General features: G+C 42.0%; 3 protein-coding genes across 4 annotated transcripts; all 3 read left to right on the forward strand.

Moving 5' to 3' along the window:
* The first annotated feature begins 270 nt into the window (after positions 1-270).
* Positions 271-1621, forward strand: crybb2 (crystallin, beta B2). Its single transcript, XM_030737384.1, has 5 exons — positions 271-333; positions 484-602; positions 828-960; positions 1060-1202; positions 1315-1621. The coding sequence occupies exons 1-5, from the start codon at positions 271-273 to the stop codon at positions 1481-1483; spliced, it is 627 nt and encodes a 208-aa protein (XP_030593244.1). The 3' UTR covers positions 1484-1621.
* Positions 1622-1791: 170 nt separating this feature from the next.
* On the forward strand, positions 1792-3900 carry ctu1 (cytosolic thiouridylase subunit 1 homolog (S. pombe)). 2 transcript variants are annotated; one of them, XM_030737973.1, is made up of 3 exons: positions 1792-1864; positions 2440-2958; positions 3045-3900. In XM_030737973.1, the coding sequence occupies exons 2-3, from the start codon at positions 2463-2465 to the stop codon at positions 3587-3589; spliced, it is 1041 nt and encodes a 346-aa protein (XP_030593833.1). In that variant the 5' UTR covers positions 1792-1864; positions 2440-2462; the 3' UTR covers positions 3590-3900. The 2 variants fall into 2 exon arrangements, with proteins under 2 accessions (XP_030593833.1, XP_030593832.1); XM_030737972.1 differs by having other exon boundaries at positions 1804-1940.
* An 879-nt stretch (positions 3901-4779) lies between these two features.
* On the forward strand, positions 4780-25890 carry pxnb (paxillin b). Its single transcript, XM_030738214.1, has 11 exons — positions 4780-4926; positions 17565-17773; positions 17901-17986; positions 18095-18234; positions 18310-18490; positions 19555-19669; positions 22829-22990; positions 23094-23267; positions 23347-23428; positions 23537-23685; positions 23792-25890. Exons 1-11 carry the CDS (start codon positions 4914-4916, stop codon positions 24056-24058), a joined length of 1578 nt encoding a protein of 525 aa, XP_030594074.1. The 5' UTR covers positions 4780-4913; the 3' UTR covers positions 24059-25890.
* Positions 25891-26444: the final 554 nt, after the last annotated feature.

Genomic DNA, 26444 nt, shown 5'->3' on the forward strand with positions numbered 1-26444 from the left:
TTGTGCCATCACAAACACACTGGCACAGACAGGTACTGGTAAGGGGATCATGTCCGTCATGCTGTATTTTATAAAGTTTTTTTTTAAATATATTTATCAGTATTTGCCTTCTTTTTGCCACTCATTCCCGTTTTTTTTTTCCAGAGAAAATAACAGCAAACAGAATCGATTGACAGCTGCTCAGATTTTAGAAACAACTTAAAAACACACACATACATCAAGATTATACTTTTACCTGTTTCTTTTCAGCATCATCCTTATCCATTAACTATGGCCACAGACCACCAGAGTCCTGCATCCAAGCAGCAGCAGCCAGGCACCAGTGCATTTAAGGTGAGAGGACATGTGTTGGACAGGCAATGAGACCAGCTCAGCTAAAGTTTGTGCACTGCCTATTTGGAACGTTTTCTCTTCTAAAAAAAAAAAAAAAAAAAAAAAATAGCGCCTTCTATGAGCTAAATTGACATTTTTCCTCTTTACTAGCTGGTTATCTATGAGCAGGAAAACTTCCAGGGACGCTGCCATGAGCTGACTGGTCCCTGTAACAACCTCCAGGAAGTAGGCGTGGATAAAGTGGGCTCCATACTGGTGCTGTGTGGACCGTGAGTGTGGGTCAGAGACAGACAGAACACTGGCAAATGACAAAACAAAAAAAGGGTGGGGGGGACTGGCTCTGTGAATTATGAGGGAGGATGGCAGAGAAAAAACTATTTAATGTGTGATACACAGCCTATGTTAGCCATCTTTCCAGCTGGGCCCCTGCACCAATCACAATCCTCTGTTTTTTTGTTTTTATTTATTTCTTTTATTTCTTTTACCCTTCTCAGATGGGTGGGATATGAGCAGGCCAACTGTAAGGGGGAGCAGTATGTGTTTGAGAAGGGGGAGTATCCTCGCTGGGATTCCTGGACCAACAGCAGGCGTAGTGACACCATTGTTGCATTCCGCCCCATTAAAGTGGTAAGGATTTACACATTCATAACCTCTTAAGCCATCCCATAATTAGCTGCTTCACAACTCACCCTTTGGGCTAATTCTCCCTTTTTTTTAATTTCTCAGGACAGCCAGGAGCACAAGATTGTCCTTTATGAAAACCCCAGCTTTGCAGGGAAGAAGATAGAAATCATAGATGATGATGTCCCCAGCTTTCACGCACATGGCTACCAGGAGAAGGTCTCTTCTGTTCGGGTCCAGAGTGGCACGTGAGTCCATCCTCCCAGCAGGTGCTGGATATTATAGAAATAGTAGCCACATGCCCTTTGACCTCTAATTGGCTAACATTTGTTTCTCCCCTTTTTGCTTGCTGTGCACCAGCTGGGTGGGCTACCAGTATCCAGGCTACAGAGGCTATCAGTACCTATTTGAGAAGGGGGAGTACAAGGAAAGCACTGATTTCGGAGCCCAGATTCCTCAGATCCAGTCAGTCCGGCGCATCAGAGACATGCAGTGGCATCAGAGGGGTGCTTTTCACCCTGTCAACTAAGCTCGTGACTCTTTCCTGTCTTCCGGCAACAAACCCCTTGACCTTCATTTACCACCACCATGCAGCACTTTGATATCAGCTGTTTCAGTAGTGACATTCTTTGAAGCAAACTAATAAATCCTCATTGCTTACATTTCACTTGGTCATGTGATTTTATTTTGTTTTTCCCCTCCACACAAGTTCTTCATCAAACTGTGCTTAAAAACCAGAGAATTGCATCAAGAATGTCAAGGTAGTACATGGCGCTCTCTTGCAATGCCCCACTCCGACCAATAGGCTGCGCTGTAGGGCGTTCACGGCTGACGTCACTTCCTGCTTTGCAGTAAAGGACAGCAAACGTGAGATTGAACTGCTCCTCCATGTAGCGTGCTATCAGTTTAAGTAAGAAGATTAATGTTTTTAAAATAGTTTTTACCATCACATCTTTAATTCAAAGCTGGGTTCATCGGACACTTTGGTACGAAAATGTTACACAATGTAAACGCTACTATTTAGCTTAGCTAGCTGACGTTAGCCCACGCATAGAGGAGATGTTTTTGTGTAGATTTGGTGTGTCTTTATACCCTGATAGTTCACCAATAGCTGTGGCTTGGTTATGCGCCTCTTTCTTTAATTAAAATAACTGTATGCTGTAGCGCCTAAAATCAGTAAAAATTAAGTTAATTTAGTAAGTTCAGCAGTGCGTAGTGACGTTTATTATTCTGCCAGGCTTACATATCACATCTGGCTATTCAGGGAGCTATAAATGTAGTATAAATATAAAGCCCCCCCCCTCCCAAAGCACTGACATTTAATTATGCTTTTTAGATTACAAACCTGACAGGCACTTTATGGAGGTCATCAGTGAAAGCGAAAAGCATCAGCAGCAAAGAGATGGAGCTTTGTAGACTTGTAAGACTCTGACATGAAAATATTGCGAAGTATTATATTAATTTTGAACATTATTGTCCTTTTAGCAAACATCCTCCCAGCAGTCGAGATGCCTGTGCAGTGCAGCAGCTGCGCTGAAAAGCGTGCCGTGCTTAAACGTCCAAAAACCGGACACTCACTGTGTAAGGAGTGCTTCTTCTGGGCCTTTGAAGAGGAGGTGCATCAGACCATAGTGTCAGCAAACCTGTTTAAACCTGGGGAGACGGTGGGAATCGCTGCCTCCGGAGGAAAGGATTCCACTGTGCTTGCACATCTAATGAAGCTCTTGAATGAGCGATACAACTATGGCCTTGAGCTTATGCTTCTATCGGTGGATGAAGGAATCACAGGTTATCGCGATGACTCCTTGGAGACAGTGAAGAGGAACCAGCAACAGTATGAGCTGCCCCTGAAGATCGTGTCCTATGAGGAGCTGTATGGCTGGACAATGGATGCTATAGTGAAGCAGGTGGGACTGAAAAATAACTGCACCTTCTGTGGTGTGTTCAGGAGACAGGCGTTGGACAGAGGAGCCGTCATGCTCAAAGTGGACAAGATATGTACAGGTAGATATCAAGAATTGTGAAAATATGAGCAGTGTTAGCTTTAATATTTAGTTTTGAATAACCAGATGTTTTTTTTTCCCGCCCAGGTCACAATGCTGATGACGTGGCAGAAACAGTTTTGATGAATGTCTTGCGAGGGGACATAGCTCGACTGCGCCGCTGTACTGCCATCTCCACAGACAGTGAGGGTGAAGGGGTCGTACCGCGCTGCAAGCCCCTCAAATACGCCTATGAAAAAGAGATTGTGCTGTATGCTTACTTCAAGAAATTAGACTACTTTTCTACTGAATGTATCTACTCCCCTAATGCTTATCGTGGCTATGCAAGGACCTTTTTAAAGGACCTGGAGAGCGTGAGACCCAGCTCCATAATGGACGTTATTCACTCCGGTGAGAACCTGTGTGTGCGCGAGGGGGTAAAGATGCCTGTCCAGGGAACCTGCAGCCGCTGTGGCTACATCTCCAGCCAGGCGCTATGCAAGTCCTGTGTACTGCTGGAGGGGCTGAACCGAGGGCTGCCAAAGCTGGGTATAGGCAAACATCATCGCTTGCATGATAAAATCCTCTCCCAGCAGCCCCTTACTGAGGAGGAGGAGAGAAAGCTCAAAGCAGTAGACTTTTGTCAATCATAAATAATAATATATCTTCTTTTTTTTTAGAATTAATGAGATTTGTCTTTTATATGACAAATCAAATCTTATCTTTCCATTTGTCATCAGTTAAGTATGTATTGAATGTTTATATGGACTTTTAATTTGAAACAACAGTTCTATGTAGACACATTTTTCAGTTGTTTAAAGCTGTTTTGTTGTAATTTGCATAGAAAAAGGGCATATTTGAAGGTGCATTTTCTTTATTCCTGTATTCCCAGTACAAATACCAGTCTTTTGGGGAAGGATTTGATAACAGTTACGGTCACTTTCCAAAGTATTTTATGAACTATAATTTAATAAATACATTGATCTTTATCTTAAAATGTGTCCCCTACACCAAGTATCAGTCTGATTTGTTGTTCTTTTCATGACTCTAAGGATGTAACGTGTTATTCTCATGAATGTATGAGCTAATGTGAGTTTATATTAACATACATGCACTCCATGATCTAGAAAGTTTGTAAGAAATCAGGGTTGCTTATATAGTCATTTTCTAAGGAGTATTATGGCCACATCAAGAAGACCTTTTTATAACTTAATTTTGTGAAAAAGTCAGTATTTTGAGAAAAAAGTTGAAATGTGGACATTAAAATTGTTTCAAGTCAACTGCCACAGCTGCTATACCCTCAACAAAATACCTTGTGTAGATGAGTTGGTGAAATCATACTTCAGAATCGTTTTTTCAGTAACAAGAAAATTATTTCTCTTTTAGCACATAAACACAATGAGGTGGTAAGTATAAGGACATTCAAAAGATGGTGCAGAAAGCTGCATCTGGTCAGGACAAATCATACAAACTTGGAAGAGTTGGCTGGATTGCTGCAAAAATGAAATGAATCAAGGATACACCTTTGTGGAGCACAGAGGGAATATATTGAATCACAAGACACAAGACAGCTGATCCAAGTTGCTTCACTAATTTAGCAGCCATGGCAGTTGTTTGACTTGAATCTTCCTTCTCCACATTTTGATTTTATTCACAAAATGCAAAATTTTAAAAATTCTTAACGTGACCCTTTTACTTAGTATTCATTTTATTATTTGGCCATTTATTTTATTTTAAACGGCCGGTGTCTGGCCGCTAGATGTCGCTCAACACACCCTCCCCGTCTCCATTCGGCGCGCGTTCTCGAAAAGTACACAGACACACACAAACTGCCGCGCGTTCACGACAGTAGTCCTGACTGACCAGCTTCCAGGGCAGCAGTGGTGGTGAAGTTTGAAGGGGAAAATTCAGACTTCGCAAACACTCCGCAAGCTAGCCAAACAGAAGACTGACGCAGTCCACAACTAGACAGCAGCTATGGACGATTTAGGTAAGTTGTGAGGTTTAAAAAAAGAATCGTGTTTTTTCTGTCCTCAGTTTGGAGCGGATAGCGGGGTGGAGGGGTAGTCAGCGTTACGACGAGATTTTTATGTTGAAGAGGCTGTTCGGTCTAATGTAATTCTCGTACCGTATCCAGGAAAAGTTAGCTAATAACTGACAAATGTTACAGTGACGAGCAAAGGAGTCAATGTTTAACACGTCTGACTTTTTCCTCACTTTGTTTCAAATAAGCAGCGGAGTAAGTTAGCAGCTGGACTTCGCTAGCCTTTAACTCTCCCTACTTTTAACTCTCCCTCTCTGTGGGGAAGTGAACGTCTCTGGTAGTACCACGCTTCCCTGCTCATTTAAATCAACTACTTCTTTTTTAGCACTGTGTGTGCCAGACGGAGGGGTTATTTAATGACATTTTGACATCAAGCTTTTACTTTACCTCCTTAACTTTTGCCCCGAAGCTGTTCATTCCAGCTTTGAAGTGGTGTACTCAACAGGCCTCCCCATTTAGACTGCTCAGTACAGCACAATGTGTGCTCAGCCCAGGCTTGGCTAACTTTTACTGAATCTCCAGTGTGACAAACTTATATGAAAAACCATCATACGAGAGTCAAAGCTGGAAGTATGGGAAACAGGTCTGAAAACTGTGATTAGACGTGCGAGTTTTGCTAGAGTTGTTTTAAGAGTAGGACAGTTATTGGATCTTTAGGGATCTGCTGATTGTCAAATGTGTGTTTGTTTGTCTTCTTCATAAAAAAAATAACTTGGTTTAAAGTCTCCATCAGCAATATCCTTGAACATTTGTCACACACCAGGTGAAAACTGGCCTCTGCCGTTAGGCCGCTATCAGTCAACAAATCTGATATTTGGCTGATATCTTGCTGTATCCCATACTGTGGTCATAGGAAAATGTATTACATGTTTGTTAATGGCTGAATGTAATATTGAAATTAATTTTCTATTGCCTGCTTCGGCTGTTTGCCAGGACTCCTTGTGCTTTTTGGAGGGAGCAGTCTCTTAATAGAGCCTGAAATTTATAGCTCAGACTTTTTCATTCTCTTTTTCATTCTCGGTTATAATATGAATGTTATTTTTACATTGATACGGCTTTGTCATGTATTACCAAATTGATCATCACAAGTCATGAAAAAACAAAACAATGACTATTTTTTCTTTTAATAACTGAATCAGTTTGTCCTTTCATCAGTACAGCAGATTGTGTCTGCCGTTTATCCATGCCTCTTCTTCTGACTCTACTACCTTGTATTTTATTTTATTTTTTGACCCACTTATGACCTTTGACACTAAACCTCTGAGTTTCTAATTCTGTTACAGTTTTTAGCAGCTGGTCAGTCTTCTATATTTACTTTACTAATTCAGCACTTGTCAGTAACTTGTTTTGCCAGTCAAATATGTGTATGAATCTTCGGATCTCCTAAAGTAGACTGGCAGTAAAGTGGATTTGTGACTTGTTTAAGTGGAGAGATGATGGGCCACATTTCCCATTGGTCTGCTGTGAGAATACCTCAAGGGCACATTAGACGCTGTTGCTGCCGTACGAGGATGAAAGGATTGATTGTTGGTTGAGAGGGAGCCTGCAGTCTCACTGAAGGGCTGACGGAGGGGGCGAGGCTGCTGAGGAATTTCGAACATCACTCTCAGTCAGGGTCTGAGGCCAAAAACTCTCTGGGGCATGACTCGCCTCCCGCCACCACTCTCAACTCTGTGTACGTTGCCACCTGAGGGAGGGATGTTGGTTTCAGCATGTCTTACTAGAACATGGGTCCTCTACTAATTGCAGACACTGTTTAAATAAATTTGACCTTTATGGTTTGGTAGCTTAACAATCACAGTCATCCCACATCTTCCCTAAATATGCATAAACAAACCAGTGTAAACATCACATGACTGAGGTTTACTGTACTTGTGTTTACCGGAACCTGCAGGTCCTGGTATTCGGGCTCACTGTTCAGAAACCTTTGCCTCTTGGATTCTGTCTTATATTGATCTGTTGTTTCTCGCTGCTCGAGGTGGGGAATTCCCTCAGCAGAGTGTAAGCACTCTTCCCATTTGTTCCTCTGAGTCAGATTTTTCCAGAGAACCTACTTGATCAGTCAGTCAGCACTGATCGTACAGCACAAACTAGAGACCATCCTGCGATGGGATCACACCAGCCATGACGCTGAAGATTTCCCGGAGTACACCCATCGTGGAAAATATTGTGTTTATACACCAGATGTAGATACTTAAGGAGAGTTACAAATAAATTAACAATGCAAAAGGCTGTGTGACAATGGTGTAAACACACATATACACCTGCCAGAGTATTCATGGCCAACTCTGCTGTAATTACTGCTAGAGTAGGTGAATCAGGGGCAACGGTTTGCCGTGATAACAGACCAACAGTCTGCCCAGCTGTACTGTCATGGCTGGTAACCAGGTGGCAGCCAGGCCTAGCCTTCACTTCTGTTGTGGCCAAGGGGACGACTCCTCACGCAGATGTGGACCTTAAAGCACATCTGATGTAGCGTCCTCTCAGCTGGCCTGTGCAGCGTTTCATGTTTGCGGGGTGTGTGCAGCTAACATTCAGCTCTCTGTGAATTCCTGAGGATTGTGTGACATTCAGGCAGACTGACCTCACTCGCTGTGCTGAAACCCCCCTGTTCGATCCGTGCACGCTAACAGTAATGTGGCACATGCACAGTGAGCATTAATATACACACGTGCAGTGTGCTCATTGGTCATAAAGTGAGAATAATAATGAATAACAGAATTTGCTTTTGGTTGCAATTTCCTCCTGAATGAGCTCTTTGTTGATTACTAGTGAATCAAACTGAAAGATTACTGACTGGACACAGTAGGAAACTGCCCTGAATTACTACATTCTTGTTATGTATGTAGTATTAAAGTACGTACAGTCTAAACTAAAATCCCAAGGGCCTAAAGACAGCTTCTTAATTGTTACCCATCTTTAGACTTTGTTTTGTAAAATGTAGGTTCATTCCCCTAAGTTGTTAATACTTATCATTCTACTACTCAAATTGAAGCCAAACTAATGTTAGCTGCCAGGACCAGTAGGAGCCCTCTTGATTTGGGCCCTTCATCTGTCATGCCAGTATGTGTTTGTTGCCATATAAAACCTTTCTTTCTCAATCCCTAAGCTGAACAAGTAAAACATTTCATTTACAGGTCCTTCTAGTAAAGTTTTATAATATTTAGCTTAATTTATTAATTCATTTTATCCTTTTCTGCTTCATTTTAGCTTCTGTATCTTGGAAGCCCTGAACCCTGAAAATTCCAGTCTGCTCTGATTGGTTAGCTCCATTCTTGGCACAGCTGTGTTATTGGTTACATACTATAAGTCTATCAGTGTAGCTGCAGGATCCCTCTAAAGGGGTGATTATACTCTGTTACAGACATGGGCATGGGGAGCTCTGGAAACCAGGGATAAGTAGTCATGCCTGTTATATTTCTTTGAAGTTTACCTGAAGGGTGCCTGCATAGTCGATGCCTTGTAATGTCAAGTTACCCTTTGTGATGAGTCGGGTGCAGGCACACGGACATCATGTTTACTGTCTGATAACAAAATTGATGGCGCTCAGACCCAGGTGAACCCTAACAGATTCATGGGTGTGGAAACTATAACACCTGTAACTGCTGACAAAAACTCAGAGTTCAGTACATGTTTGAATCAGATTTGATCCAAAACAAAGGGACTCCTGCACAAGTTTCTGTTACACTGTGGACAATGCAGTGATGTTACTATTTGTGAAACTGCTTACTTTATTCCTCAGCAAATTTGAGAACCAAGCTGAACTTCTGTAAACTTAGTGTAGCGGTTGAGGCGTTATTTTAAAAGTGCAGAGTCCACCCTTTAGTTTACCCATGTAGCTGGGGGGGGGGGGGGGTCTGTGGTTGGGACGGACTACAGTACAGAGGGCGTTTTATAGTTGTGACACAGTTCTAGCTAATGGTAAAGCTTGCAGTAGTCTTAGCTGCATTAGTTGTGACATCTTTAGACAGTATAAAAAATGGACGTAGCTTTCAAGCCAATGTGCAAGTCCCCTGAACTTGCTTTCTTTGTAGTGTCCAGCAGGAGGCGTCGACATGCTCTGTGATCTGAGTAAACACTTTCCTGATGTCTTTATGGCGCAATCACCAGTGTCAGGTCATACCGAATAAATGAAGCTGATTGTGTAAATTGTGGTCATTAATAAAGTTGGAAAGGAGAATTATCCTGTATAAGCTTATTGGCTAATGACTTGTATGTTACAAGACGTTAGCCAGTGAGTGTCCGGTTTGACTGTCAGATCCACCTTGTCACATATGGTTTCAAAACGCACAAGATGGAGCTGACAAAAACACTCACCTTGAGTATTCAAACCAGGACTTAACTAACCAACAGGTGACATGTCCACCTTTTTGACTCTGTCCAAAAGATGTTCCTGTTGTTTTGGGCCATCAGAAATGAGGTAATCCCTTGTGTCTTCAGTTATTGTGTTCACTCTTGCAGCTTCATGTGTTTGTGTATAGCTGAGACATTTTAAAGAAGCACATCAAGCAAGTAGTAAAGATGGGGGAAATGTGAGGAAGCTGCTCATGGTTGTTTAATGTTGGTCCACTTTAGCCACTATGTGGGTATTAGAGACACAGTGCACGAGACACAAATAAGTCACAAGACGAAAGCAATTTTCTAACTTTGAAGATAGTTTGCATGCACAGAAAGCCATATGAAAACCTAAATGAAAGGGGAAAAACCCCAAAAGCATCACATGGCCACTTTAAAGAAAGAATAAACATTGCTTATTTCTGGGAAGAATCTGAGAAGAAACAGCAGAGGAGAGGTGCTATTTATTGTTTAAAGGCTGCCTTTAAAACAGTGGGAGCCACTCAGCTTCATTTTGCAGACATAATGAGGCCCATGTGGTTGCTCTGTGGAATGAAACACAGCAACACCTTATGAGAATCCCTTTTGTAAACACACAGTAGTCCTGAAAGATTTACTGTAACAGTAACTGTTGATCACCTTGTAGAGGAACGCCTTATTCTTGAGGCAAACATAGGAGTTGGCTGAGATGTAAGCAGCTGTCTTAAATGTTTACAGCATTTACACAGCATACCAAAAACTCTTAGAAGGGCTTTAGTGGTTTCTGTGTCCTAGTAATTCCACAGCAGAGTTAGTGTTACCAGACTAGCTATCATCACCCCTTGAGAGCTGCAAGGTTGGTGCATACCATCTCTAACCAGTGGGCTCGCCTGCTAGGCTAGAGAGAAGCTCCTGACTGTAAATCAGTCTTGTTCCCGAGTTCCACACCCATCCTGTTCTGGGTCTGGGGAAGAGCTGCGTGGCTGACCTCATCGCTTCGGCAACAGAGCCTGCCCCACATCCTCAGGAAACAGAGGAGAAAAACAATGAGCAGAGTCAGTGCTGGGGGGCAGCTGTGGGCCTTCAGTCTGTGATCCTGCTGCTAGAACAGCGTTTCCACTATTAAATGCTGTTGTACCATACTGTTCTTTCCACTCACAGCACCCTTCAGTCTCTTCCTCTTCCCTCCCTGCCATGCTGTTTCCATGCCTTCACTGTTCCCTGCTCTTGTAACTTGCCTCGGAGAACAGTGTTGATTGTTTTTCTTACAGGTCTGGGTAATGTAGTAGGAATCTGAGTTGCTGCTGTATTCTTCCAACATTACTCAAGCTGAGGACCCCCAGGGTGGATCAGGGGTTTTCCTGGCTTAAGAATATGGGCCTTTTGGGGGTGGCAAAGCACCTAAGCATGATTGGTCCACATATAGTAAAGGCTGCTTATTCAGGGTTCAGCTGTCACGGGAACTGTCCCCTCATGAGCGGAGCAGGGAATCTCACTTCATTTTTTTTTCTCAGTAGTAATTCTGCTGTCATTAAGTTTTGTTTTCCTCCATGTTTTGTTACTAGGACAAACACTGATACTCTGACAGTGACAACATGCAAAATGATTCCCAGCTTTTGTGGTTACAAACCAAAGGCTGTAGGCAGTACTAAACGCACCTCCTTTAGTTAATGTCTACACATAAGTTTGAGAGCTGGTCAAACCTGATAAAGTATAATAAATAGAAAAATAATAATATGGATGGATAATAATAATATGGATGGATAGTAATAGTTCACCTTATTTGTGTGAACTGATGAGATTTTCAGTCATTTTTAGTCTGTTTTTTTTTTTTTTTTTAATCTCTCTGCTGGGACCCTTTGCTTTGAACTTCTGCTATTTTTCTCATTTGGTTTTTTTTGTTCCTGATTTTAAAAACTGATCTGTTTATACCCATTTCCTTTTCTCCACTTCTCCAGTGAGTGTCTCAGTTTCCTGTGTTTATCATTGTCAGTTTTCTCTGCGTGCAAAACTTACACAGTTATACAATTTGAAATCATGACCCTTTGCCTGCACAGTTTTATGAACCAGGCAGAAAATGGGTATGCACATTTCTACCTCAGCAGTTTTATGCATCTGGTCCCAGATCAGGTGATATAGAAAAGCTTCACCTATTCAGCTATGTCAGTGTTTGACTCCTATTTGCGATGAAAAACTGATATTATAAAGTTCAGTGCTATAGCTCTCGTCTCTGTGCCACATAGACATTTGAACTGAAGAAAAACATTTATAGTAACTTTGCTGCTGTAATTATTACTTTTACAGTTAAGTTACATTTAATTCAATTTTCTTTTTTTTTAAATGAGTATTAATAAAAAAAATTTGAATGTAAAATTGCCATTTATCAAAAACAATAAGTAGTATTGATAAAACAATACTACCATTATATTCATAACAAAAGCTACACCTTGACTTTATGGGAATATGAGAAAACCACCAAGTTTACATACAAATTTAAAGTAGTATAAATAATTACTTATTTACAAAAATACAGTTGGAGAAGGTGGTGTAATTTCTGTATTTAAACAAATAATTTTTCACTGTATGCTTCATTTTTGTTGTCTTCATAAGGGTCTTTACTGTATGTTCTCCTCAATGTTTAACTCAAAGTAAGCATCAAGCCCTATTTCTAAGTGTGTAACTATTAGTGTGGAGCATGGGTGACTGGGTTCAGTCAGTGTTTAAGAGGGACAAGACACTCTTTCTGTGACGGTTCCTCTCATCCTACCTAATTACTCTCTTATAGCACAAACGGCTCCTCACTGATATTCGATTTTTCTACATTAATGACTGTGAATGTGTCCTCAGTGACTGGGTGTTACATCAGTCTCCACACGGTGCCATGTCATCTGATTTACTGGTCTGTGGGGAAGTTCTTTTATTTTGGTTTGGCGTTCCCTCCAAGAGGAGTGTCATCTTTCGGATATGGGGCTGCTTGGCAGGTTATTTTTAGATGGTAATCACCCCACAATGCTTCAGACATTCTGGTGCATTCATTCATCCATTGTCTGTTTGGGATTGTTTGTTGTACTGTAGAGACAGGGGACCATCTATAAGCTCCAAGGTTTGATATTTATTTTTCTTTTGGTCTGTCATTTAATCAGTTTGCTTTTGGTCCATTTTCTTTCATTCTCAATCACATTCTCTCTCTGTGGTTTCTACACAGCCTTCCTTGTCTGTCTCGCTGGCATCTAACCCTCCACCCCCTCTCTCTGGCCCCTGCCAGTCTTGTTTGATATAAATATCATGTTGGGTTGGCCTGATGGGGTAGGGTTTCGCCCTGGGATTGTGGCCAGTTCTGCTCTTTTGCTCCCTGGCTATAAACAGGTGAGCTTTGGACTTTGGTGGCCCGTCACCATTGACCACATGTTAATAGAAAACATTAGATACCCTTAGTTTCCTCCCTCTGTACTCTGTGGGAAATGGGCAGTGAAAATTTTGACATCTCCCTTATCCTGGAATTCAAAGCATGCTGTAGTTAGTGGAATCTGTCCTGTAATTGTCAACACATTATTTTCAATTTCTCTTCTGACAGATGGTGTTTTGTATTCAAGCACATTCTTCACAGGCCCGCTACCTACGATCCCACAGTACTGGAGGAATGCTCTGCTTAAGTAGATTTGATCACAAAGCATCATTTATGTTCCAGTTGAGACAGGTTGGGTTTTAAATTAGATTACAGCGACTGTATGCTCCCGTTCCCGAGCCACCTTCCCTGCATCCATCCCTGATTGCTTGCTTTTCGCCAAGTGGACAGAGGAATGTGTGGAATTCCCCATGTACCTTCACTCTCATCTGATAAACACAGCAGGACGATGGGTGGGTGGATAGGGGTGCAGACAAGACTGTACATGCACCCACTGCCACAGGAATGTGTACAGTGTCCACATGACTTTACAGTTGTTTGTTGAACATAATAAAGATTAGTTGCCACAGTGTGACCACTGTTGAATCCCTTGAAAGGGCTGCTGTTGGCATAAATCACTACATTGTTTGACTGAAGCACTTGGTGCACTTTACACCTCTGTCCTGCATTTTCGCACAACAGTACATCAGTGTTTTGTTGTTTTATCATCTATGCAGATACTTAAAGCAGGCAAACCTAAAACATGAAGAATAACATCCAAAATAACATTGTTGTATCATATATTGCCAGAGTTGCTTTCTTCTCCAGCTTCTTTCTGAGAGAGGACTGCTGACACGGTTTAAATCTTTAAACTGTTGGATGCAGAACCCATTTCTGTATTATACAGTGTGAAAACGCAGCATTCAAATCATAGCTCACTACTTTTGCAGACACCCTTTTAGACAGCTTCATTCCTCCAGATCTTGCACAATGGACCATTGAGTCAGGATGCTGTTAGAGCAGAATTGGACTTTGTCCATTGTGGCTCCTACCCCCTGTCTGGAATGGAAAAGATTAGCCTGTTGCTTGGCTTACAGTGCATGTTTGCATTCTCAGTGTTTCTAACTCTTTGTGGACCGAACTTTTCTGAGGTTGACGAAGGCACGTTGTCTGTCCTCATGACGGAGTCAATGCTGCCCTCATCAGGGAAATGAGGAGCAGCAAGCACATTTCACTCCTATTTTCATTCTTTCTCCTTTTATGAGCTGCAGTGAAAGACATCAGAGATGTGCTTAAAGGCCACCCACTGAGAATAGTGCATTGGATTACAGGCTGCTTAGTCAAAAGCCACAGAAGGATGTGTGCTGGAAATTTTGGATTTTCTTTCCATATGCCCCGTTTTCACTGTCAGTACAAATGTAGGGAAACTTTCTTTTCCGATGATATACTTTCTACTTCTACTCTGAAAGATCTCAGATTGTTTACCTCACTACATTTATCTCATACGTATTGTTACTTATTGTTTACAAATTAAGGTGTTTTAAGTTAAAGTTTATAAATAAGCTGCACTATAAACTCCTCTCTAGCAGTTTATACAAGTGGAGCTGAAACAGATTTATGAAATTGTCAGTTGATAGGAAATTAGCAGCTGTTTAATATAATTGTTTAAATTACTTGTGATGGCATTTCTCACCTTATCAGAATTTTTACAAACCAATCGATTAACAGAGAAGGTAATCACCTGATTAATCCATAATATAAAGATTTATGAAACAGCTCCACCACAAGAAGGTAGCACAGAAAATCGTAGTATCTAAAGTACTTTTAATTAAGTAACATTTTCAATGCCGAACATTCATCTGAGTACTTTTAAAAGTTATTAGCACTTTTGCTTAAGTAGGGCGTGTGAGAATACTTCCTTCCCTAGTGCCTGTAGTCTGTCTTTATAATTTAGTGGATTCATAATGGTGTATCTCCCACTTTGATTTTTGTACAATTCCTACAATGGTGACAACATTAATAATTATTATTCTTCATGAATCTGATGAATTTAAATCAATTAGCTGTAGCTCGGTGTGACACCTTTGACTCACATGTTTTGTCCAGCCAACAGTATGACACTGAGTGTACTTAGTGGGCAGAAGTCAGTTTTTTTTTTGTTGTTGTTGTTTGTTTTTTTTGTTGCATAAGAGGGGAAAAAAAGCATTCCTATATATGGGGAGTGAGAAGAGGGAAGTGGAGAAGAAATGCTCAGTGCGTCATGGGCAGCCTGAGGCTATAGCAGCCAAACCAAGGGATGGTTCAGGGACACCTGATCCAGCCCTAACTGTAAGTGTATGTAACTATAAATTTAAAAACTGCATCTCATAAATGCAGATTCATTCTCTGCCAGTCATCTTACTAATGTCTTACTAAAATTGTTTTTGATCTGATTTCTGGCTATAACAGAATAGGATGAAAATTTGACAGGAATATTAAAAATGTACCTGGTCCTGTGTCAGGCATAAATGTGTAGTATCACCAGCTGGGAGGGGGAATAATAAATGCAGAGATGCTGTGAAAGGAGTTCGTCTCACAAACTTGGCTAAGTCTATAATAGTTTTGGGGGGCCTCAGGCAGCATGGCTGTCCTCTCTGTCAGGGCTAAGAGAGCTTTCTAGGAATACATGGCCACAATTAGTAACCTGAGCCATTTATTTATTTATTTTTTTTATTTGGAGGCTTCTAAGCTGCTGCTTCATGAGAAATGTAAATCTGCACCTAAATCCATTGTTTCTTATATGACTCACCTTTGTCCCAAAACACAGTTCTGATATATATGTATATTTTCATCTAGAGGCTTTGTTTCATGAGTGACAAAGTCAACTTTAGTGGGACCTTGCTCAGCATGTCAGCACCAGGTGCAGATTATTTTGGGCTGGTCGTGATATTTCAGCACATTTGCACAGACGTGGGCTACTCACAGAGCTTCTTGCTTTAAATAGGTTCGAGCTCCCATGTGGTTTATGTCAAACTTTTCATGACTTAGACATTCGGCTTGTGGCAGGATCTCTGGATTGAGGACTGCGATGAAGGGTCGAGTCGGGATATATTTGAAAGTTTAAAGGTTCAGACAGGTGTGAGTTCATTTTATCCTAGTCTGTAGCTAGAAGATGTCACACATTATTCTTGCTTTAGATTTATAACCAAACAGCCTGTCACACGTGAAGTTCAGATCTGTTGGTCATATTTTGTTAATGCATTCTCACCCTCAAATTTGCAAGTTCATTTCATTGTTTGTGTTGGGATAAGGAGGCACTGAAAGGATACCATTTGGCCTTTAAACCACTCCCCCATAGACTGGCAGCATGTTATTGCTTCGTGCTGCTCACACACACACGTACTGCCACCCACACAGTCGTAGTCCTTCGTCAAGGATATCACAGATACAGGTGGAAAGAATGTGAGTACAGACACTGAACTTTCTCAGGATTAAAAAACTAGATGTTTGTATTGCATGTATGTTTTTCTTTATGTGTTTGTGTATTTTATGTTAACTATTTCCCTGCTGATTTAATTCAGGATTAATTTAGGATTTAATGGAGGAATACTTGGAAAAGTAGAATTATTTAGATGATGATGACAAAATATTAACTTTTATCAAATTGTTCAGAATTTTATGTATTCAAATGAATCTCGTTTCTTAACTTTTTTTTTTTTTTTTTTAAGATATGCTAAATATGAAATTTTCAGAAACTGCTCTCATATATTTTGGATTTTCTTCTTAGTTGATACCAACAGGCACAAGTACTAGAAAAGGGGGCAGATGTTATCCAAACCTTGCCAATGACCTAGTGGATGTTAAGAGGTTAAAATAATAACTCCCAGGAGAGGCAGGAAATAAAAAGATTTATTTATTCACAAACAAATCCAGATCTAGAGAGAGACTGAGCTACACAGACCGGATTTTAAAGGTGGTAAGGGCTCTCTATTTCTTGGATATTTGAACAATTTTCCATCAAAGATATTATTCTTTGTAACAGGGCCAAGCCTCTGTAGTGTAACACTATGCAGCCAGTGATTGCAGTCTATTCTGGACATGTTGCAGATGGATGGATTGTGTGATGTAAGAGTCTATTTTGTTCCTGCGTTCCAACGAACACTCATCAGGGTAACACTGTACCCTCTCAACCCTGGACCGGATTCAGGAATATTTTTCTGTCTCCCTTCTTCTTTGTTTTAACAGTCTGTCTTACTAAGTTCACACTCACCCTCTTGAAACTAAGACTAATCATAGACATGAACTGAATGCATGGGATACTGAGCTGACAGATCAAATACATGATTGCTCTTATGGACTTTAGGATTTTTTCTTAATGTGGGCTGTTGGAGAAACAGGATTTTGTAGGGATAATTTATATTTGTATGGTTTAGGTATAAAAGTCAAGGCTAGGTGATACAGTGTGCCATGCTGTTGTGGTCACATTTGGCAATGTGACCACCACACCATGGATGAACTGCAGTGTGGAGAAAGCAGTTTTGTTGACAGGTTGGAATGAAGGGCTCAGACTCGCTGGCATTGTCTGTTACAGTTTGACGCCAACATCAGTAGTGACCTCAGAGCCCCTATACATCCGTCTGTCCACCCGTTTTTTTAACCACTTATTCAGCTAGGGATGCAAGGGGGGCTGGAGTCTATTCCAGCCAATCCATCCCAAGGATAGCACAGAGATGGACTACCATACACCCTTTCACCCACAGCTAGGGCCAATATAAAATCACAGGTGGTTCTGATATTCTTTTTTTTTTTTTTTTGGGGGGGGGGGGGGGGGGGCTGTTGCTTTGGTAGGTGAGATTTTTTTATGTTGTAATTGTGCCTTGAAATGTAAATGAATTTTATCTTTCAGACGCATTACTGGCAGACCTGGAATCGACAACATCCCATATCTCAAAGCGACCAGTGTTCTTGCCTGACGAGACCCCCTACTCCATCCCTACAGGAGGACACTCCTACCAAGATGTTTCACTTCCACCTCCAGTCCCTCCTCCACCTTCAGCCGAAGCTCTGAATGGGTCCCTGAGAGATCAGCCCGACTCCCACCACTCCTCTCAGCAGGTAGAGCTGTAATATCTGTGATCTGATCTGACTTGGTGTATCAAACTGTCCAAACAAGAGCAAACCTTACTTTAATTTAAAAAAAAAATAAAATCTAAGTAATGACTGGTCTGTGTATTCTCTGCAGTCTTTAGGGTCAGCCCAGAAGAGCTCATGGTCCAGGGACAGTAGCAGTTCTCCATTATCTCACATTGAAGAGGACCACGTTTACAGGTAACTTCTACACACTCAACATGTTGTGTGTGTATATAAACTGACAACATCATCTGCATTTTCATTCACTTTTAGTTTCGTTCAGCAGTTATCTCTGTCTCTTTACAGTTTCCCAAACAAACAGAAGACATCAGACTCAGCTACAACGGCCATGACTTCTGCCTTGGGCAGTAACCTCTCAGAGCTTGATCGGCTTCTGCTGGAACTTAATGCTGTACAACAGAGCTCCCCTTCATTTCCCACTACAGGTAGTGGCAAAGCCCTCAGCTTTATCAATTCTGATAGGGTTGAGCAGCGATAGTTTAAATGTTGTGTGTCCACAGAGGAGGCAGCTCCACCCTTGCCATCCTGTAGCATCACCCACTATGAAAATGGCGGCACACCTGACATCCTGGTAAGCCCACCACCTCAGGAAAAACCCAAGAGGAATGGGAGAATGGAGGATGCCCGACCCACCGTGGAGAGTCTGCTGGATGAGCTGGAAGGCTCAGTGCCTTCACTCAGGTATGAAATCTCCCCACTACAGCTAGGTTTTAACTTGGCATTAAAGTCCCCTCTGATCAGTGTTGTAGACTTTGTTGCTTCTCTTTTGTGTTTGACTTACTTTACAAAAAGTAAAGTTCAGAGTTAGACACCGAAAAGAGTTTTATATTCTTCAGCAGAGAGTTTCTCTGAGCTCACTTAGAGTAGATCTGTCATTTGCAGTTTCATATTTTTATCCTTGGATTCTACTAGAATAGCTTTGCATGATTTGCAGATTAAAGTATATCTAATATAGTGCCTTTGTGCAGCCCCTTCAGTTCATCCACTGTCTCAGACAAGATATTTCTGGTTTCTGAATGTGTATTAGAGAAAAAGTTGAACACCCCATCATTAGTGCCCCAACACATGAAGCTTAGTCAGTTTTACGGTGGCATTTCCATCTTCTTATCAGACATATTGTCAGCATTATCCACGCTGTGAAAGATTGTTTAACTTTAACACCGAATGTGTCCCATGTGACACGACATACTTCAAAAGTGCCGCCGTTCGTGGACTTCCGGCAATAAATACCGTAATACCCCTATGTGGCTGTGACGTGCAATTTCTGGGCTTTCAGGAACCGTTTGCATTTTTTCAATAGGACAAACGGTTGCGGAGTTACGGTAATACGCCAGCTGATCAACATTCCTTTGATCAGCCGAGTCCGAGCTGATACACCACGTCTCAATCAGCTGTTCGCCGCTATTGAGGGCAAGTAACGGGCGCTTCAGCAGCGATCGCCCGGCGTTAAAGGGCTACATACGTTTACAGCAGCAATAAATGGTAGCAATCTTGTTTTGTGCATGACAGCTGCCGTCTTGGTGGAGCACTGGTTTGCAGACTTAAAGAGATTGTGGGGCAGCACAGCACCTGTTTGGATTAGCATTTTTAAAGTTGTCTTGGTGTTCAGAGCTAAAGAAGACAGAGTAAGTTTTTAGGAATTAGGAATAGTGTAAGAACTTGAACTTAAGAAATTAATTTCACTAATAGTAAAATGTCGGTGTTTGCATGTATTTAATAATCATATTATGATTTGTATTTTCCAGCCCCTCCACCCGCCACAGTGACTTGGACACATCCTCTCAACAGCAGGCCAGAATTTCAGCTTCCTGTGCCACCAGAGAGCTTGATGAGCTGATGGCCTCTTTGTCTGACTTCAAGGTACAGAGTGCCATGAGTGAGCATTGGAAAGGCTTCACTTAAACCACAAATCTCAGCCTTCTCCTGTCATTTTCCTAATGATTTCAGCCTCTTTCTCTTACCTCACTTATGCTTCTCTGTTCTCTAGCCAAGTTCTTTGAGCTCTCTGCTGGAACCAGCAGGAGCATCTTCCAGCTCTCGCCATACTCCAGTGTCTCCCTCTGTTCTCTCCATGGCTTCTCCTTCTTTTAGTCTGTCCCACCCATCTACCTGTGCCTCTCCTCTCTTCTCTTTACCTGCTGGGCTAGAGCTACACATAGATGAGGAAGGAGGAGATGGTGGTATGTTGAGGCCCCACCCTAGCCGTCTCTCTCCCCACAGTCCTACATCCTCATATTCTGCAACCAGTGACCTAGACCTGGACTCTGTCATAGATGTCTCTGCCACCATGCTGTCGTCTCAAACCAAGTCTCTGCTAGTCCTCTCTCAGTCTGCTTCCTCTAACTCCAACCTGCTAAGAAGTAGCCCAAGTCCTTCCAATACCACTACCCCCTCACTAACCTCAGTTATCACTGTCCTGGATCACAAGACTTCCAAGTCCCCTAGTCCATCTATAGAACGGGTCTCACCCTCGGCTTCTGGAGGTAAATTCTCTTGTGCTCCCGAGACTGTAAGCAAGGGTTCTCCTTGCTTTTATGAGCTCGATGTGAATTTCTGTTCAGTACCTCCTACCCAAAACATCACCCCTCCAGTCTCAGCTCCTTCACCCCGCCCCATTGCTGTTTCCATGTCTCCACTTTCGAAAACAGCCTCACCGTCTCCAGTCTCTCCACTGATAGTCTCTTCTCCAACAGTCTTCACTAGCAGCAACAGACAGTTGCTGGAGGCATCACAGCAGACTCCTGTGGTTGAGCCATCCCTGGATGAGGCCCTAGACAATCTTCTAGCAATGAGTTTTCCACAAAATCATACAACAGCAAATGTAGATGGACCTCAGCATGCAGAGAGTCTAGGCAGAGGAATGCAGGAGGTGCATGAGGAGCTTATCCTGCCCATGGACAGAAGTGGTGTGCAGCCAGACACTTTCACCAACACCACCAATACTTGTACAGATGAGTCAGTGGACGGAGGCACAGATGGCAACGGAGACCTGGACTGGGCTGATGAGGAGCTGTCCATGTCCTTCCACGATGGTCTGGATGGCACCATGACCCCCTATACTGAGAGGCTGTACACAGATGGCAGCATGACCCCACTGACAGAGGCCAGCTGGATGGATGAGTCCATGACCCCATCTTCATGCCCCGGGACCCCTGACGTAACCCTGGACCTGCCCCTTCTTCAGACTCCCACTATAGACAGAGTCTCTGCATCTGGACATGTACGCGTCGCCGCCCCAGCTTGATTTAAGATGGGCTTGTTTTGTTTGCTAATGAGACTGATGCTTCTATAAATCCTGGCCTCTGCTTCAAGGGTTTATCTTACATGCCTTATTTATAATATTTTATTGACTATTTTGATCACTACTATGATCAACACATTAAATAAGTTATGACTGATTTGTTAGCTTTTAGTATCATCACATCTTTGTTAGTTCTCTTAAGAAGAGCTTATAGGATGTTACCTGTGTTAGGATATATCCTCTGCCTGACCCATTGCAACACCACTAAATGTATTCATACTACTCACCTGATCTGCTGTGAAGACCTGTGATTGGCCTAAGTCTAGATTAATCACAAGCCTGAAAACAACTTTTAGGAGATACGTAAGTTTAGATCCTCTGACCATCTGAATAAAAATATGCTGGAAGGGTTTTTATGATTATAGAAAAATACATTATGTTTAAGCATTGAACAAAATATAGAAACTGCCTTGTCAGGCAGAGGCTGGAGTAATTGAAGGAAGCTAATCAAAAGTTTTTGCTTGGATACTACACTCAGAACTAACCTGATGTTTGGTAGTACCAGTGCTCTGCATGGCACCACCAGTTTTGTGTGAAGGACCAAACTGCGACCTGATGTTTATGTGGCTGCTTGAAAAACTGAAGTTGAGGAGAGTTAGGTCATTGATAGTGGTGGCTTCTGACAAAAGCATGCACAAAGTTCCTAATGTGTGACTCTAAGCTCGCTGACCACTGCTTTGCCTGCATGTCAGTGATTTAAAAACAGCTGGCGTGACTGACCTGCTGCCTCTGAGCTTTTTTTTTAAAATTATAATTGGAGTGGACATATCATAAGGTGTTCACTTCCCCACCCTCCTTAGATAAAATCAGTGATTAGGCGCACTAAGGAGACTCCCAATGTGCACCCCATGTACCGAGAGGCTCATCTGCGCAGGAAGATGGGACCGATCATTGTAAACAAGAACTCTTCTCAGGACCGTCTCATAGAGGAGCTTCAGGGTAAGCTCGGCATCGGCCGCTCAGAGCGGCGGCGTAAACAGTCCGATGATTGGCTGACAGAGGGTGTCATCATCACATCCAAACCTCAACGATATCGTCCCGATGGGGCGGCCAGTGAGGTCGACAAGGTTGGCTTCAGTGAACTCAACAGTTTTCACAAATTTTCCTTTTACAATTATTTCACCTTTTCTGCTTTCCTGCGCATTTCCTCTGTCTCCTCCCTTCTTTCTGTTTGTCTCTTTTCTTTAGATCATAATTCCCCCAGAGTCGCCTGTCCCTGTGAGGAAGGTACTCCCACCTCCCTCTCCCCCTACTTCTCGTCGCCCCCCTGTTATAGAAGAACCTAAGCGACCCATCCCAGTACAGCACCCCCCTGTCCCAATACCACCTCCGCCTCCTCCACCTCCACAAACTACCCGCCACATTCAGGAACCAGTTCCTGCCTCACCTCGGCAGTTTATAAAAGCCTCACCTCCACCAGCTCCAGTTCAGAACCCTCCTACCCCTAAACCAGAGCCCCCTCCTCCTGTCCTAAAAACCCCAACCCAGCCACCAACAGTGGAGTCAGTTCCCCCAGTTACACCCAAAGTCCTGGTGTCTGTAGGCTGCCAAACAGAGTATGACCCCATCTTCCCTCCAATGCAGGCATGAACCCCCCCTCTCTTATTTTTTCTGTTTTTCACATTTATTTTGAAGTTCAGTAACCCAAGACTTAAATAGTCAGTCAGTTTTGATACATTTCAACAGAAAATAACAATTTTTCATACTGAACATTTCAGATAATGGCCCAAGGGAAAGGTGGTGTCCCCAGTGGGCCCCCAACACAGGTTAACAAGTTGGACAACATGCTTGGCAGCCTGCAGTCAGACCTCAACAAACTGGGCGTGCAGACAGTAGCTAAAGGAGTTTGCGGAGCCTGCTGTAAGCCGATTGTAGGACAGGTGAGATGGTTTGGTTAAGATAATCTTTTATCTGTAAAATAAATAAATGATCTATAGAATCATGTTTCAAATGTCTGTTTTTTTGTGGGGGGGTGTTTATTAGGTGGTGACAGCCATGGGCCGCACATGGCACCCTGAACACTTCGTGTGCACACACTGTCAAGAGGAGATCGGCTCCAGGAACTTTTTTGAACGTGAAGGACAGCCCTATTGTGAGAAAGATTACCACAATCTATTCTCTCCTCGATGCTACTACTGCAACGGGCCCATACTGGATGTGAGTCGCTGCTGTCAACACACGTGGCCTTTACTGTAGACGTGTCAACCAGTAATAAATGTCTTTAATGTCCATTCAGAAAGTTGTGACGGCGCTGGATAGGACATGGCATCCGGAACATTTCTTCTGTGCTCAGTGTGGATCTTTCTTTGGCCCAGAGGGTAATGATATTTTTAAATATATATATATAAATATGTATATGAAGTATATGAACTTAGTTTCTCTTTATATTACAGTGAATACAATCTATTGTCTCTTTCTCTCTCCAGGTTTTCATGAAAAGGATGGAAAAGCCTACTGCAGGAAAGATTACTTTGACATGTTTGCACCAAAATGTGGCGGCTGTGCCAGAGCCATTCTGGAAAATTACATCTCAGCTCTGAACTCTCTTTGGCATCCCGAGTGTTTTGTTTGCAGGGTTTGTACTGTGCATATGTCAGTAAATGTTTCCTAATAGTTTGCACGCTTCATAAGAATAAGAGTACTAAAATAACACTGTTCATCTTCTGCATGCGTTTCTGCAGGAGTGCTTCACCCCGTTTGTGAATGGAAGCTTTTTTGAGCATGACGGCCAACCCTACTGTGAAGTGCACTACCACGAACGCCGCGGCTCCCTCTGCTCTGGCTGTCAGAAGCCCATCACGGGGCGCTGCATCACAGCCATGTCCAAGAAGTTTCACCCGGAGCACTTTGTCTGCGCCTTCTGTCTGAAACAGCTCAACAAAGGCACATTTAAAGAGCAAAATGACAAACCCTACTGCCACGGCTGCTTCATCAAGCTGTTCAGTTAGAGAGTAAGGGAGAACACTTAACACTGCCACATTTGGGTCAGGGCTAAGATAAGAGTCTGAAGCATTTCTACCACAGGGAGGGTGAGAATGGATTTAGTGATGGTGTTGGAAGCGTGTATGGGCTAAGTATGTGCATGTGGTTGAAGCAGCATGCTGCTTCTGCCAGACTAAATGTTTATCATGTGATTCAGATTTTTTTTTTTTTTTTTTTTTGGACTGACAGCAGTTTATTTTGAAGCTTTTATGGGTTGTGAGTGGGTGACTAAATCTGATGAAGGTGTATTCAGTCTTTAAAGGACATTTAAAATCTTTTAGAATAAGAAATATTTTGTTTGTTTTTTTTTCCTTCAAATCAGCAACTTTTCTCCCAGTCTCCTTAGATGTATTGAAGCAAACGGCTGTCCCTCCTTTTTGTGTGTGTAACCTTCAAATCATTTTGTTTTTGAATCATTTTAGTTTCTATCTTTTTAGAAGGTGATCAATTCTTACTGAGCACACTGACACTGAATCCTATGAAACACTCTGTTTGATAAAGTTACTCACTGGTTGAGTGCGTCATTTTAGAAAAAGAAAAAAACGATGTTGCAGGGAACAGGTGACCTGTTGTTTTTACACAATATAAACCGTTTTTTACAAATGATGAGGATAAAAGGCTTTTAAATATGTTCTTCCTTGGTATAAAGTCAGACAAGGCACACCTTTATATCACTTATGTTTTATGGGTGAAATGCATCTTTAGTGCCCCTTGATCAGAAAGTCCTGTCTAGTATATAAATTTTATAGTTAAGGTTGGATACTGTGTTACAAAGCAGTTAAATGCAAACCATAGATGGATTAATATTTCACTCAGTATGTAGCCATCAGCAATCACTGCAGTGTTCACTCTTTGTTACACATGCTGCCAAATCATTCCTTATTGTTCCTCTGAAGAGAGGCTCTAAAAACAGTTTGTTGGATTTGTCTCATATAGTAAGGTGAAACTGCACAGAAATATTGGGAGTACATTGTGTATGTGCTACACTACCGTTACTGTTTCTAAGTACATCCTGAGAATTTTTTTTTTTTTTTTTTGTGTACATATCCAATGCAGCTACATTGTAAGCAAAGCGCTGGCATGCTTGGCATGTACATGTGTTTAATAACCACTTGTTTAAAGAAAGAAAGGGCTGCTGGGAAGGCATAGCAAAGATATTTGGATCTTTGCTGTTATTACTGTATTGAGAAGCTGATGAATGTTTGTTTTTGAAAGAATGCAAACCGTACACAAAATATGCCTGTGATATTCCGATAACTATGCAACTGTGGATTAACAACTTTGTATCTCAGCGTCAGCAACTATTTCTTAGGCTGTCTGTGCCATTGTATCATGTCTAATAACACTGGCAAATTCAGCAAAATACTGAGTGGTCAAGAGTCCACTGTCCTGTTTTCATGTTATTAGTCTGTGAGTCTGTAAAAATGAGAGCCTGGTGGTCTGCTAGAATAACTCGTAGGACTAAGATAACTCGTCTCCCTCAGCGTCTGAGTACCATCTACTGTATGGCCACCAGGTTGGGTCTGTACATGGTTATTCATACACAGCAGATAGATTTGGCCTTTTGTCTTGTTCAGGGAATTCTAGAGCCTTAATTCTCTTTCTCACTGTATTTAAGATATCCTGTAACAGATGTCTTTTCAGATGACTTTAGTAGAGGTTATTATAACCAAAGCCATATCTTCTTTCAGTTTTTCTTGTCTGTTCACTTTTTTTTTTCTTTTCACTTTGGATGTCAATAGATAAAAATCTCTGTTCTAGCCTGATTATGCCAATAAATTCTTTTTTGGTATCGAAATGTCATCCAAGGGCCTAATTTGTGCTAATCGTTCCCTTATTCACTTATTATTCTTATTTCCAATGCTATATTTTTATTATTGGCTCTTCGCAGCCTGGCTCACAGTTCAAAATAATCCTTATTTATCTCGGTACAGCCCCTCAGATCATCCACTGTCTTATACAAGCTGTTCAGGTCCCTGCTCCTCTTTAACCAGCTTTCTTCTGATTGGCTCAATATTGCAAACCAAAGCTTTGAAAAGCAGGTGAGTGGCTTTATTAAAGATACATGTTCTCAATGAAATTGTCAAAAATGTTCGAAGTCTGGGTTTTTGGCTCACAGAGATTGTACTCATACAAGGACCTCATTATCTGAAGCCTTTGCCATGTTTAATATAACGAACCACCAAAGTAACAGTACACTTATAATCATCATAGAGCCATCCATTTTCTCTTGCTTATCTAGTTCAGGGTCACACTGAGGCTGGAACCTACCCCACCTCTTGTGGGACAACAGGAGGGGTAGACCCTGGAGAGACCTCCAGTCGATTGCAGAGCTCACACTAAAGAGACTGA

Source organism: Archocentrus centrarchus, chromosome 9, assembly GCF_007364275.1.
Source record: "Archocentrus centrarchus isolate MPI-CPG fArcCen1 chromosome 9, fArcCen1, whole genome shotgun sequence".
In the NCBI taxonomy this organism is placed as follows: Eukaryota; Metazoa; Chordata; class Actinopteri; order Cichliformes; family Cichlidae; genus Archocentrus; species Archocentrus centrarchus.

Coding starts and splice junctions, on each gene's coding strand:
- crybb2 (XM_030737384.1), top strand. CDS start 271: ATGGCCACAGACCACCAGAGTCCTGCATCCAAGCAGCAGCAGCCAGGC. Junction 603..827: donor ATACTGGTGCTGTGTGGACC/GTGAGTGTGGGT, acceptor TACCCTTCTCAG/ATGGGTGGGATATGAGCAGG. Junction 1,203..1,314: donor GTTCGGGTCCAGAGTGGCAC/GTGAGTCCATCC, acceptor GCTGTGCACCAG/CTGGGTGGGCTACCAGTATC.
- ctu1 (XM_030737973.1), top strand. CDS start 2,463: ATGCCTGTGCAGTGCAGCAGCTGCGCTGAAAAGCGTGCCGTGCTTAAA. Junction 2,959..3,044: donor AGTGGACAAGATATGTACAG/GTAGATATCAAG, acceptor TTTCCCGCCCAG/GTCACAATGCTGATGACGTG.
- pxnb (XM_030738214.1), top strand. Junction 19,670..22,828: donor CCTCTTTGTCTGACTTCAAG/GTACAGAGTGCC, acceptor TGAACATTTCAG/ATAATGGCCCAAGGGAAAGG. Junction 22,991..23,093: donor GTAAGCCGATTGTAGGACAG/GTGAGATGGTTT, acceptor GGTGTTTATTAG/GTGGTGACAGCCATGGGCCG.